The sequence below is a fragment of the Typopeltis vanoorti genome, chromosome 6 (assembly GCF_054136105.1).
Source record: "Typopeltis vanoorti isolate ZY-2024b chromosome 6, IOZ_Tvanoo_1.0, whole genome shotgun sequence".
NCBI classification, from domain to species: Eukaryota; Metazoa; Arthropoda; class Arachnida; order Uropygi; family Thelyphonidae; genus Typopeltis; species Typopeltis vanoorti.
In genome coordinates this window covers 35,807,653-35,823,314 of record NC_143554.1, presented here as the reverse complement: position 1 = coordinate 35,823,314, position 15,662 = coordinate 35,807,653, and the positions used below count along the sequence as shown (strand labels likewise).

General features: G+C 35.9%; 1 protein-coding gene across 5 annotated transcripts in view; it reads right to left on the bottom strand.

Moving 5' to 3' along the window:
- The window catches only part of LOC150105382 (metabotropic glutamate receptor 3-like), a 144,796-nt gene that overhangs the window by 68,131 nt on the left and 61,003 nt on the right, over window positions 1–15,662 (bottom strand). For all 5 annotated transcript variants that reach the window (XM_090394119.1, XM_090394120.1, XM_090394118.1 and 2 more), the window contains exon 3: window positions 6,783–7,112. In XM_090394119.1, coding sequence (XP_090250245.1) covers window positions 6,783–7,112 — 330 coding nt within the window. The remainder of the gene's footprint in view (window positions 1–6,782; window positions 7,113–15,662) is intronic.

Here is a 15,662-nt window from a genome sequence, read left to right as displayed (position 1 = left end):
ATTTAGATGCAAATTGTCTTTTGATTTCGTCGCTTGACGTGGTCTATAGATTGTTCCTGTTTCCAATTGAGAAACCTTCAGGGATAATTTGAAATGTGTTTCTAACCCACTCGTACATTGCCATTATGTTGTCATCGGTTATAAAATAGTTTCTCAAATTCTTCGTCAGCATTGTTAAATGATTTTCAATAATTGCAAATAAAATTTTGATAAATTCATCCACATTTGCAAATATTTCTAATTTTTGTTGCTTTACCTTTTTGTGCAATAACTAGTTTTTTTTTTACAAAAAGCATTAATTTTGTCACTCATCACTAAGATATGTGTATTTTTTCCTTAGAGTTGAAGGTATAATATTTAGTTTCTCGAATATGTCCAAGTAGCTCAACTTCATCACAAATAAGGTCCAAACTTCTCTGCTTCTTCGTGATTTTCCTCTTCCAAGAAGATTCTATTTCGTCTCTTAATTCGTAAACAGTTTCCCTGTGATAACCATCTTGTCTCGCAGTAAAACAGTAACGTTGAATGTTCCGCTCCAGTGTCTTTGCAAAGTTCAAAAAACAGTCTTAATTTTAAGGGTCTCATTTTTATATAATTCACCACGGTTATAACTGTTAAGACCATGTTTAGACATGGACTCATTTCCTTTGCAGCAAGAACTTCTCTATGAGTCATGCAATGTGTCCAAATACGTGCATTGTGGGGATTTTTCCCTCACAAGGGCTTGTAAACTTTTTAAACCTTTCAGACATAACTCGAGCACCATCAGTTCAAATTCAAATACAATTTTTCCACTGTATGTTTGCCTTGCATATAAAATCGTCCAATATTTTGAACAATTCAGGTGCTGTGGCTCTTCTTTCCAGTGGCGCACCCAGGGAGAAGGACAAGGGGCCTGTCCCCCCCCCCCCAAAAAAGAAAAAACACTAGAAAATTTTCTAAAAATCTTTTCCTAATTAAAATTATTATTTTTTATTTATATTGTGTCGTGTCTTCTATTTCTATACTACTTATGAATTAGCGGTCACATAAGGTGGGAATACCCTATAGCTCTCGGGAATCACGACCATTGTTGAACGCTAGGCTAACGAAGTATTGCTCCGTCAGACCGAGCGCTACTTTTTGCACGAGCAGGGCAGAAGGAGATCATAGGTATCATGTATTGGCGATCACTGCAGATGCTCAGTCATTGGTCGTATGCAATGCATAGTGTGTATTCTCAAATCGTATACTTAACTCGGCTCCTCCCTCCCCAAGATTAAATCTTGAGTGTTCCCCCCCCCCAGATTAAATCCTGAGTGAGCCACTGTTTCTTTCTATTGGTTTACAAAACAATAACTCTTCAACTGCTGATAATCCATCGCAAAATCGAACATCAGTAATTAAATGACAATCTTTTTTGTTATCCGTTGCCTCGTCAAGCTGAATTGAGAATAACTGGTCACAGCTTCGACAAAAGTCGTTGCTGCATATATCACCAATTGTCCTAACAACGGTATCATTTGATAGAGGTATGCACTGTAGTTGTTTAGTTGAACTTTCTCCAAGCATAGTTTCCATAATATCAATCGCAGCTGCAGAATCAGGTCATCTCTGATAGTGTGGGGCGTTTTGCACCTAGCATATTTTATATGCAACTTTGCAAGAAGCTTGTAAAGCTTTATCATTTACAGACACGGCTTTTTTTAACGTTAGATTTTTGCTTTTCAAAATATTTCAATTTGACAGCAAAGACCTCAAGGTTTGTTAACATATTCCTTAAGAAGTGCTTTCAAATGTCTTAAGTTTATTCGGTTTCATGCTATCAGCCACCAAAATTTTCCAACAAATAATACACAGGAGTCTTCGTAAAACCGAAATCTAAATATTCTGCTGTAAGCTTTATAGATTCTACTTTTGGAGTAATGTTCTGTGAGCCTGAATTTTTTGACCTCGACGCTCCATAGTCATTAGATGCCCGCTTACGTCCAGTTAAAAATTAATCAGTTTTTCTGCACTAGAAATATTGTTTTTATACCATGTATCACAGTCGTTGCGAATAGGAGTAAAATAACGCTGACCATCGACTTCTCATTGCAGTGTTACTGCCGTCAAGCTTTATATTTATAGTCGCAGAAACATTTCCAGAACATTCGATCGAGACTTCCCGTGATGAAATCGCGAATGTTTTCGAAAGGCCGATACAGATTCAACGATCTGTGCAGTGATGGTAGATCTATACTATTTTTCGATAGATTTGATGACGTATTTAAATTCGTATGATTATTTAAAAATTTAATTAATTCCTAATTTTTTTTTTTTTTTTTTGCTAACTTTTATGGGTTTTGTCAGTGTCTTAACACAAGAATTGCAAAGGGGGAAGGTGGAGAGCGCCAAAAAAACTAATATTAAAAAATGGGGCACACACGAAAGAAGGTTGTGAAACACTTAGTCAAAATATTATTTTGGTCAAGTAGCAATCCACGTAAAGAGTCATGTGAAATTAATTTCGATATATGGGAATATTCGGAAGAGATGGGCTATGCTTACCGCACCTTCAGACATATTTCCAATTACAGATTAGAATGCGTATTGCACCACTATAATCAAGAAATGGTTATTTTCAATATTTGTATATATTTGAAAATAAGTGTTTTTTTCTCTGAATTGAAATTTCCTAGTGGTGTGTGTTATCAATTATAGACTATCCGATAAAAAGCACGAATAATTAACATCATGGGGAAAAAATTGGTCTCGTGAACTGCAAGGAACCTTTTTATATACAGCAATCCTTCGATTAGTGCGCCTAATGCGTTCTTTAAAACAGGCGTATTAATCGAAAACGCACTAATCGAATATAATAACCTATGGGAAAATTGCATAATTCGTTCCTCAGATTTCTGTTTTGAACCTTAATTTTTTTTATAAAAGAATTAGGGTATGTCTCAGGGCCTAGTTAAAGGAAAACCATGAAGCTGAAAGACAATAAAACATATTCAGAATATAAATTTTATTATTCTACTTCTTAACAAAGAATTGAGCTAACATAGTTTGGCGGCCATTTTTTTTTCCCATACAATTGACGGTATGGCCCCATTGCCGTTTTCTACTCTTCTGCAAATTTTACTGCTTCTCTCTTCATTAGGGTCAGCCTCTAAGCATTGCTGCTTAAAAACTTCGATTGTACGAAAAATATTTTCAAATTGTTTCTGTGAAATTTTCTTCATATTCTTCGTTATCTTCCCGCTGTGCATCTAAATTTAGCAAGTCGGAATCACTCAATTCTTCAGAATGAGATTTAATTAACTCTTGGACCTTATCATTAAAGGGGAGAAAGAAATGAAGGACATACGAATTACATTTCGCGTGTTGGTCGCCAACACGCGAAATCACGTGCTTTATAGATAAAATTTCCCAACTGTTATAAAAGCAAAATAGTTACCACTTTAAAAATTACAATGAGTATAAAAGAGAAGTTAATATTCCTACATGTAATAATAATAAACAACTCATCCCAGAAGATTGATTACCCTGTTATCAGAATAGATTCTCCTTTTTGTGACATGCGCAGAAGTGTCGAAGGGTTTCGAAACTGTGGGCGTACTATAGCAGACGACATAAATTTCGGCGGTAAAAATTTGGAACATAGTATACATGGAAGTAGTGTAGTATGCCATTAAAAATAACTTTGTAAAATGTTTTAAACGGTAACTAAATTATTTCATTCTGGTGAGTGATTTTTTTAAAATAGTTAGCCATAAAAATGTATAGATAGAAAACTTTTTAAATCTGTAACATTTATTTTTAAGATGTATATAGGCGCACTAATCGAGGGATTACTGTATATATAATCGCTTTGAATTGAAGATCATCATGTGGTCGCATACGGAGGCAGAGTAGGGTTTTGTTTTAAGGGAAAAAAAGCAACTGAACAGAAAACAACGCACTATAACAAACAAAATGTAACATGTTGTCCTCACACCCTAAACTGGTCGTAATTCCACCTAACAGCATGTTAGGTGGAATTACATTTGCCTGTTCTAGGGAACAAAAACCAGAGTTTCCGGGTGAATCCTCCGTATGAGACCGGCTAACTCACCTTTATTTGAAAAAGACCAGATAAAGTTCCTCACGTCTTGGACGGGAATCGAACCCATGTCTTTCCGATCCAAAGGGCTTCGTCTATACTGACTTGAGCCACGGTGGCTCGTGGGTGTGTTGATGAAGTCGTATGATTGTCATGAACAGGCTAGATGAAAATCAAGTTAAAAATCACTTCAGGCATGAACGACGCTTCAAGTGACTTTTAAACTTTTATTTTGTAAGACTGATCACCTAATCTTTAACCCATTCCCTAATATGAGGTTTACCAAATAGGGTTGCCATTCATAGGAGGAGGAGACATCATTGCATTGGGGCACCACTAGCCTAGCGACAGTAGTCAGACACTTCAAAATCCATATCAATAAATAAAATCACATGAGGAAAAAATCGATCATAAGAATACAAAGAAGCCAACAAATATATGCACGCTGACAGTCACTTCGCAGCAGAAAACGTTGTATCTACCTACGAATGTAACGCCCGGGCCTTTCTGTTCATTGAAACACTAACTTTTTTTTTTTTTTTTTTTTTTTTTTTTTTTTTTTTATGAAGCATACGAAAGCATTGTTCCCGGCGTAAATTTCATATATCGGTCTGGTTGGCTGAATGGACACCATTCCTGCTCTCCAACTGACAGGCTGCGGACTCGAATCCCGTGGTATGCATGGATTTTTATGAATGCGTGACGAATTTCATTGCCTAGTGAGAGAGGAAGCCACCGCTCCGCATACCGGAGGCTTGAAGTGGGTTTATAGATTATGTAGAAAATAAATAAATAAAAATAGCCAACTTAAGGTACTAATATACCATAGGTTTATAACTTTCCTGGGTGGGAGTTACATTTTAAAATACACATTTTTTTTACTGCTCTTTAATAAATGCCTAAAACAGAGAAATTCCGAAAAATTTGAACAATTTACTTCTAATATTAATTTTTAAAAAGGGCAATAAGGAAGAAATTAAAAACTACATACCTATAAGCCTACTCCCCACCATATATAAAGTTTTCACAAAAATGATAAATAATAGAATAAAATCTAAACTAGAGGGAATGCAATTCTGTGAACAAGCTGGATTTAGAAAGAATTACAATTCTTTGGACCATGTTCACACATTAAGACAGCTCATTGAAAATTCAATTGAATACAACAACCCTTGTGTCTGGCCTATATAGACTATGAAAAGGCATTTGGTTCAGTTAAAACATCTGCAACACTAAAAGCTCTTGAAACCCAGGGAACTGAGAAACCGTATACTGAAAAACACTAAAACATATTTACAATAATGCAATTTCTGTAATTAAATTATATAAAAACAGTGAAAAGTTCCCAATACAAAAAGGCATCCGGCAAGGCGACACCATACATTCCGAATTATTTACAGCTGCACTAGAGGAAGTCTTTAGAAATCTTGATTGCGAAACAAAAAAAAAAAAAAATAAATGGAGAAAAGCAGCAGCATCTGAAATTTGCATATGATATTGTCCTGATAGCAAATGATGTGGAAGAAAGGCTAAATCAGCTAAATGAAGCCTCCAGAGAAATTGGATTAAAAATAAATAGAGAAAAAACAAAAAATAATGATGAATAAATACATAAACCATAGAACTATCAAAGTTGAAAACCATGAAATAGAACAAGTTACTTCATATGTATATTTGGGCCAATTGTTATCCTTTGAGGAGTGCCAAAGAAAAGAGATTGAACGAAGAATTCACCTTGGAATGGATGGCTTATGGGAAAATGAGAGACATATTCAGAAGTGACATCCATATGAGTCTAAAAAGGAAAGCTTTTGACCAGTGCATACTTCCTGTCCTAACATATGGAGGAGAAACATACTTTAACAGAAGCTCTAAACAAAAAGCTGAGAACAACAAAACATCGCATCGAAAGAAGTATGCTAAAAATAACATTAAGAGATAGGAAGAAAAATATCTGGATAAGATCTCAAACAGGTGTCATGGATATTGTAACATACATTAAACAGGCTAGGTGGAGATGGGCTGGCCATATTGCCAGATGCAGTGATGGGAGATGGACTACAAAAACAACAGAGTGGAGACCAATGGATGGAGCAAGACAAAGAGGAGGACCGAGAAGAAGGTGGAGAGATGAACTGGAACAAATTGCAAGAGTGAGATGGATGGGAGAAGCAGAAAACCGAGTGATCTGGAAAATCATGGGGAGACCTTCGTCCAGCAGTGGACAGAACCAGAAGATGAAGAAGAGCTCAACAGAGAGATTCTTTCTTTCAATAACTGTTGTAATTCGAATATTTTTTCTGTAGTTTCTTGTATATGCTTGAATATACCTATTTTTAAAGTTACAAAACATGTTCATTATGCCTTGTAACGAAATATAATTTGCTGCTTTGTATTTTGTGTGCTCAACCTACAAAAGGAGACTCGTTTAGCGTACTCGTAGTTGACTATCACAACTACACTCCAGATCATAGCGATCGCTATTTTTTGTATAACGTACACGTCGCTCATCCAAAATGATTGTCATATGTATAGGTAACTAAAATTTTCTTACCAATAATAATCATACTTCAGTAATTAAAAATCGTTAGTTTTTGTGGAGTCATTTTGCCACCATTTGGGAAGAAATAAACAACTCTTCTATGTATCTGGAAAACCGAATAGCGTCTCTTACAATGAGATCTACTAATGAATAACAAACTATTTTACTCTTTACCTGTGGAACGTTGAATAACCTCATCAAGTTGGCCAGCTGAATGGACACCGAACTAGATTGGCCTCCGATGATACCGACTACTCTGTCGAAGCTGCCATCGCGGAACTTCGGGACCGAACCGTCAACACACGTAAATTGGCGTTCATGGTGAGCGTTATTACGAGCGATAAAGCCTTTGATGAAATCCAATGCTTGTTCCAAAGCATAGGCGGTGCTGTCGCAGCTATCAAGAGCCAATACTCCTAAAGTGATGCCAGGAAGCAGATGAGGATTGCTGTTTATCTTCTGCAAGGTGAAGAGGAGAGCTTCGAGCTGCTGAAGGCCTTCATCCTACAAAATAATTTAAAGGGTTTTGGAACTGCATAATAATTGAAATGGGGAAAATTAAGATACCCCCAAATGTCGCATAATATCAGTATAAAAGCTTGAATCATCAGTGAACCTGACATCATATAAACATTAAATTTTTCTCCTTACTAAAAAGAGAAAGAAGATATTTAGTAAAAATTTTTAATAAAACAGGATTGTCAAAGTTAGCAAACCTAGTGACATTGACTCCACCAGTGCTGTTTATGGAGGGGGATCAAATAGTATCATTAACTGAAGAGTGAAAAGGTAAAGTCACCAAGTACTACTTTTAAAAGATCTTTTTTTAAAAAAAAAATAAATAAATAAATAAAACTTCGAAATAGCATTTCGTTTACTTTATAGTATTTCTGTTTTTAAGGATCAAAGCAACACTACCATACTTCACCGTCCTGAATACTGTATTCCATTTAGTAATAGTAACAGAAGAATTCAGTAACAAAGCCCACTGAAAACAGTATTGTCTTATTGCTTATCAAGGTCTGTCATTAGAGCGCTTTATCGGTTTTATCATTTCAAATAATCGTACCATGTAAAGTGGTACGATTATTTGCAGAATATCACTGGACATACTAAGAAATCTGGTTCTTAAATCATAGTGAGATCCTTGTAAATACATACTGAGAATATTATATTCTTAGTATGCACCATTACTTAGCTATGACTTCACAAATTTTCAAGTATCCCTTAACACTGGTAACCTAATAATGGGTTATTAGCTTACCAGTCACCCTTCCAGTAATAATGTTCTCTTTTTTTTCTATTTCTAGTTAACTAATTTGTTGATTTTATTTGGTGTTCAATAGTAACTTATCAATGTCTAAGCCATTTTTCATCCCACTTAACCCAACCTTATATTCTTTTACTGTATAGAGTTTTTATTATCAACAAATTCTTCGTAGTAGGTAAGTTTTATATTTGTTTTATACTTTGTTTCTCTTATGAATAAAAAGGATTTGTCTTTTAAAAGCAATATTGATATGCAGTACTGTTGTGTTATTGATGTGTTCTCTCTTAACAGGGATCGATTTTAGATATTTGCACAATCACATAGCTGTAATTAAAGAATTTTCTTTATAACGTCGTTACTCTTTGCAAACCTAATATTTTATGTCTTCACACAGAAGTTTTTGAGTCGACAAATAAGTTTTTGTCAATGAAGAATTTTGTTGTCTTTCAGAAAATCGTTCCTGAACATCGATCACTTTATGTGTTTGTGTGTAAGAGAGAGTTCAACCTTTGTTTTTAGATTTGCTATCAGAAAACTGACCGTATAAATTTGGCAAAACTTGTCAAGTTGCTCGTCTTGGTGATTTTATATTTGGAAAAAGGATTATTAATCTGTTACATGTAACTAATTTCGATGAAGCGCCAGGTGGGGGGGGGGGAGGTGTTGGCCAACCCTGGCCATCAATAGGCTGGCTTTTTTTCAATAAAAGTGACTGTTAAACATCTTTTGGAAACCTGAAAAAAGATTGCATTTGTCTATCTGTAGTCGAATTTGAAGTCATCTCACCCCTTCTTTGTTGTGATAAAGAATATTTTGGCGTTCTCACCATCTACTCAATATGATATAATGCAAAATCGTATCTAAAGTGTTCTGACTAGTATAGAATCTCGCTAGTGGAACCAGTTATCTGCTAAATGAAAGGTTCTTAAATTAGTACCAGCGAGTTATATCCACAATTGTATGAAATTTAATTTTTATATTTTCTATAATGGCATTCTTATTCTTTGATTAAATAGAATTATGTGTGGGGAAAATCCATAGTAATTCTTTCAAATCAATCTGTTATTAGTTGGAGAGTAATTTGTTCAGTGTGATAAATGAATTTATAAAATAACATGAATTCCGCCACTTTCTTTCACGTGGAATTAAATAGGCTTTAGAATCCGGTAAAACACTTCATATCACGACGAAGGCCTTCGTCCCTGCTCAAGTTGAACCGCTGGTTTAAGAGAGTGCTTTCAGTTACATTTCAAAATGATACACCTTTTGGATCCTAAATGTCTGGGCTGTTCTACGCATATTATTAATTCGCTTTGACTGAAGTCCTGAAGCTCTTGTGTTTCATCTAAAAACAGACAAATTGGTCAAAAAAAACTCATTAATTGACAATACGCTGACCACTGTAATCGCTACAGCATTCTGGCTGAATCAATTTTCCTAATAAACGTTTAATTTTGGAGATCCTTACACAATAACTGTCTAGATATCTTAGTTTTAGTGTAAATCCGATAAATTTAATGGCAATACTTGACAATAACTCCTTTCGGACAGGAGGGATTTTAATAAATTTTGGTATTTAGGGATTCTATTGATTTCTGTTTTAGTTAGTCGAACGAACACTTTCTGGTAATGAAACTAAACGTTACAGCATGAAATAAATTTAGAGTCCTTTTTCATATCCCACAGAGTAGGTGTTACTATTTTGATTGTTTTTAAGTCGTACCTAAAGTTCTGGAAAGAGGTAAGCAGGCAGTGTTCGCCTCTCACCATTCTCGAGGTTAAATGCATTTTCTGCAGTACTACAGGAAGCGATGTTTAATAACCTTAAATGGCATTTATTTGTGTCTGCTCTTGTACATGATCCATTTGGTTAAGGGATTAAAAATACTACAAAGTTTCTTCATGGAAAAAACACTGAACTTACCTTCGCCAATGATTGGTTAATTGTAGAGCTGAATTCCTCTAATAAGTGACTAGTTTCTTTCACAGACCTTGTAAGGCCATGCAGGCATTTCTGTATAAGTAAGTTATATATTTATTATTACAAATGCTAATAATCCATCTACAGTGCCTATGCTAAAAACGACTTGAGGTTCAGTTTTGTTCAGATGGTGATTAGCACTTCTAAAGGATACTGGTGCAGAATGATAATTTCGAATAATTTTCATACCAATTTTCATACAAATTAGAAAAATCTTTGTTTATATCATAATTCATCCTAGTCGATGCATTGATTTATGAACGATGTTTTGCATAATTGCTTGATGAATATATATGCTGAACTAAGAAGTCGCTGCTTGGTTATTAAAACTGTGGATACTTGATTCGACATCAGCAATTATATCTATATAATCCGTTTCAGTCTTACAAGATTTTGCATATAAAGTGGCATAATTGCAAATCTTTATTGAAATTAATGCCAAATGTTCGGATCCGTCGTAAAATTATAAACAAGATCACTCCAAGCTATAAGAATTTACATCGGGACCACTGGATGTTTCGTTTGAAAAACAAAGATGGTGTAGCATTATCATTGGATTGGACAAAATTTGTATGCTTATTTCTTCATTAGTTCCTTTTCTGTTGTTACTCGATTTATATATCAATCATTTGCTTTTTACGTAACGTTATTTTCCGCCCTCATATCTTGCGCATCAAATTCCAGCCACCCTACACACGTGCATTTTAGTCTTTCTCGCATTACATGTTACTAGAATCAGTAATTTATCAATTTCTTAAACTACAGTATAAGAAGCACGGTAAGAAAGGAAGAATAACCTGTGCCAGCCAGGTTCATCGCAGTATGACTTCTTTAAACCTTCTACTGTGATGTTTGAAAATGATAACCAACATGCTGTATAGTGAGCGATTTTTATTTGATTGACCACACATTGCATTTCCATTTCTTTTAGTTAATTGCCCAAGCACCAATTTCATTGCATGTTAATGAAGTATAATTAAGAATAATTAGCAGTAATACAGATGATATCCAAATAATTCGCGTTATATATATATATATATATATATATATATATATATATATATATATATACCCCCCCCCCGTGTTCCGGACTGGTAGGCCGGTTCTCCTTGAATTCTGATGACCCGAATTTTGAAGACTCGACACTCAGGGTAGCCCCTGAGTTTCAAAAAACGTGAAAAAGGCTTATCATTTTATATACTGTATATAGGGTTGATTTTATATATATATATATATATATATATATATATATAAAGCAAGTCATGTTAAGCTTATGACTCATAACAAATTACTGGGAAATAGGATGATTTGTTCAGACGAAATAACTTTTTTAAGTGGTGTAGAAATGTAGCAGTTACTGCCTTTTTTTTTTATTTATCTGTTTGGATGAACCGATGGGCAGAACGTTTACATAAAATGGAATTCATTACAGAGAGAGAGAAATGCAATGTATTTAACTCAATTTCTCTGTAGTCCAGAGGTCTTCAACGCGTGGTCCGCCGGCCATTTTGAAAAATAACTACTTAACATTAAAACGCGATTAAATAAAAAAATAATTTCAATGAAGCCCCGGGCCACTAAGCTATACTGCGGTATTTAGAATTGTAAGACGTTTTCCAGATTCACAAGGAACGCTGTCCATTTGATACTTTACATAAAATCCAATAAAAATAAATATTAAATAGACATGCTGCTTCATCCATCTACCAGCGCCAAGCGGGTACTTAAGTACTAGTACTAACGTTGCATGTAGCTGGCTGAAGCAGTAGTTCTTTCGAGTGCGCTGTCTAGTGCCTTACAGCATCTCGAAGGTTCTCGATACTAAGTTATTTTCATATAAACAAAAGATCTCATCCACAGTCAGTCGTGAACAGTGTGATATTCGGGTATAAGCGCACGCAGTTCGTCGTGTCAGCCATATTGTAGTTTTATAACCTATTGTAGATTTGTTGCCAGACTTTTTTTCATTAGTGTGAAACATATTCAGTGAATAATAAACGTTATACGGCCATTTTGGATCATTTTTTTGTGTTCACCTTCCAGCATTATGGCGTCTGCGAGAAAAAGCGTAAATCAAGTGATTATCGTCGGTTTTTAATGAAAAGTGGACCAATTTGTACTTTTATTGTGCCGATACGATAAGCCAGTGTGTTTAATTTGTCAAGAGTCTGTCAGTATCAAAAGAATATAATATAAATCGACACTATGCGACCAAGCATGCGTCCAGTTTCGATCACCTTCAAGGGCAGCTTCGTGTGGACAAGGTGAACTGTCTCCAAATTGATTTAAAATGCCAGCAGGGTACGTTTTAAAAGGCAGAGGGAAGAGAGCGAAGCGTGCGTCAAAGTAAGTTATGTAATAGGTGAAAAAAAGTGCTAAAAAATCAAAAGCCTTCTTGGACGACGAGTTTATGAAAGAGTGTCTCATCGCCCAAGTGCTGTGCCCAAATAATAAGGAAGTGTTTAAAAAACCGAATTTGTCTGAAGTAACTGTATCACGATGTGTCGAAGAAATTGCCAATGAAATTGAAGGAACTTTAAAAAAACGGTAGCCGAATTTACGTCATATTCACTTTTAGATGAGAGCACACTTGTGAAGGATACAGCATAAGTGGCTATCTTTGTCCGTGGCATTGATCAACAATTCACTGTGACAGTAGAACTGCTAGCACTCGTACCTATGAAAGGAACGACGAAAGGCACTGTATTCTTGAAGCCGCCAAGAAAACACTCCAGCGGTTGGACCTCAGCTTAACCAACCTCGAGGGTATGATAACAGATGGTGCTCCTGCTATGGTGGGAAAGAACGAAGGGTTTATTGCGCTACTACGGAAAGAATCGGAACTAGAAGGAAAAGATTTTGTCCATTACCACTATTATTAAAATCCACTAGGAGAATTTGTGCGCGAAAACTGTTGGAATTGAGAATGTCATGAAAGTTATTGTGACTGTCGTCAACATTACTAGGGCAAGAGGATTGAATCATCGTCAATTCCAAGAGTTTTTGACCCAAGAGTGGGAAGCGGATCACGGCGATGCAATTTATTATAGTGATGCGCATTGGTTGAGCAGAGGGAAGTTCTTAAGAGTCTTTGACTTAAGGAGTGAAATACAGCAGTAGATGCAAACCAAGGGGAAGCCGCGGAATTCAACGATCCGAAGTGGATGACAGACTTTGCCTTTTGTGACCGACATCTCGTTGCATATGAATCAGTTAAATGCGCGGCTAGAATGCAAAGATCAACTGGTGCACACTGTTTGATCACATCAAACCTTTTGTACCCAAGTTCAAACTTTGTGAGGCACAACTCGCAAAAAAAGACTTAACTCATTTTCAGCTTCTAGCTGAATCCAACTGTTTGTCTCTTGATGAATACGCTACAAAATTAGCAGTGTTGCGAAGTGAGTTAGAAGAGAGATTTTAGTGATTTTCGTAACCAACAGTCTTCCTTAGATTTATGCCATTCAGTGTCAATTCTGCCGAAATACCAGGCTCAGTACAAATGGAGCTGCCTGAGAAAAATTATTCCATGTGCCCTTGCTTACATTTTACAAAGACTACATTTCCTGAGGACGCATTCCCTAATCCTCGCGGGCATGCTTTGAAGATGTGCACTTTGTTAGGAAGCACATACTTGTGGAGCAGTTCTTCTCCAGAATGAAGCATGTGAAATCCAAGACAAGAACTCAGATTACAGACCAGCATCTGGAGAATAGTCTGCGCATAGCGACTTCCGATATTGATGCCAACATCGACAAGCTGGTCAAGGGAAGCATTGCCAAGTTGCCCATTGACACTGTAAAAATTGATTGTTTCCCTCATTAAATTATGTTTTTTCAAGTATTGATTGTATTTACTTGTCATAAACCAGACTCCTACCTAGGATCTTAAAGCTGAGTTTGTTTATTTTTATAGGATTTTATGTAATGTATCAAATGCACAGCCTTCCTTGTGAATCTGGAAAGCATCTTACAATTCTAAATACCGCAGTATAGCTTAGTGGCCCGCGGGCTTCGTTGAAATTTTTAATGCGGCCCGCACTGTCTGAAAGGTTGAAGACCCCTGCTCTACTCAATTGTTTAATAGCTTCGACAAACCGTTGGTTAATAAATCGCTTCATTTTCGAAATGTGTAGGAGGCAATGTAATTTTTAGCCAACATTAACTTCATTAAATTTCATCTTAGAGTTTTTCTACCCTCTTGCAGAGTTTTTTAGATTTGGTTAATGATACTTTAACTAACGTGCGAAGTTTCATTAAAGTGTAGATTCGAAATCCTGTGACAGACCGATTTCAAATCAGAACCATTCTCCTCAACTGACGAACTTACTCGTCAGATTCCACTTTGTTCCCTTTGGAAAGTTAGTGACGGACATCTTAAATTCATTTTCGTATATCTTTGAATAATTCTACTGATTTTTTTTTACTTTAAACGCTGAAAGCCACTATTATACATTCATGATCCAGCAATCTTGAATTACGCGTTTTAAGAAAATAATCTGCCTCACGTGCCATTGTACTTTAAACCCTTCGGTTGTGCATGTAACCTTCCTTCCGATTTCTTCTCGTAGTATAACAGACAACATGATAAGAATGAACATGTGAGAAAAGATTCGCGTTTTAGTTTAGAAAAGATCCGTATTAAGTTTTTCTCGTGTTCTTTGTCAGTAAGCACAAACGAGTAATTCCACAGAATCCTTTTTATCTGTGAGAGATCTCAATAGAAAACTTCTTATTCCTCGCATTCGGTACGAATGAAAGTGCCTTTTCTTGAAGGATTAATGGACGGAGTAAACAGTGCAGGTTTTCTCATTTCCGAAGGATTTGATGTGAATGCTTCCTCTCATTAAAGGAATTCATTAATTTCGGTTCTTTTTAATTAGTTGGTATGAATTTTCCGCTTTACTTGCATTCGCTTGTCTTCGTACGCATAACGTGGTTCTAGAAATTCAAATAAATACGGTAAACCGCAAAGCTCCATTCCTACGAAGAGGATGTTCTGAATCATTAGCTTTACGACAATAGCTTGTCGCGGTTGCGTGGTTTATCTGCTATTATGCCGCACATTTTATTCAATGCAGACTGACAGCTGTTGACTGCTGGCTTAAAGAATAGCAAATATAAATTAATAAACGACTACGATGTTGTATCGTATTCTCAGTTTTAATCCGAGATAAATATTAAAGGAGGAAATTTTCTTGGTCGAATTCTATGAAAGAGTGACACATATTCCATGACTTCATTTAGGTACTGAAATTAGTTTTAATTGCTACTCATAAGTAGATGCTTCCTTTTGCTGAAACACGTTTGCTGCATTATTTAGAAAATGTAGCATGATGAGTACAATTGTAGAGAAATTATGGGCCGCTAAAATTTGCTTTTCTTGAACTTTTATAACTCCGCGCGCACACAGGCTCATCTTCACATTCAACAATCACTCGTCTACATTGCTGACTGTGTGTCAGCAATGTAGACGAGTGATTGTTGAATGTGAAGATGGAACAAACGGAAAGGTAGTAATAAATCCTCTCAGTAGGAGATATGGTGAAAACAGCTTGGGCACGCCAATACCGTAGCATATCTCCTGAGGAAGATCCATTGAGCTGAAATAACATTTCAACTAGTGGAAACTGTGTAAAATATATTATAATAGGAAAGGGGCTGCATGTTATCTCCTATCAGTAAAACTGTTGCTTTCTGTTATTGGTCCGACCGTCTCAACTCTGTGTGTGAAGGAACCGCTACTTCTGAGCTGTACGTAGCCATCATACTCCGTGCTACTTTGTTTTCAACTTTACTCAATC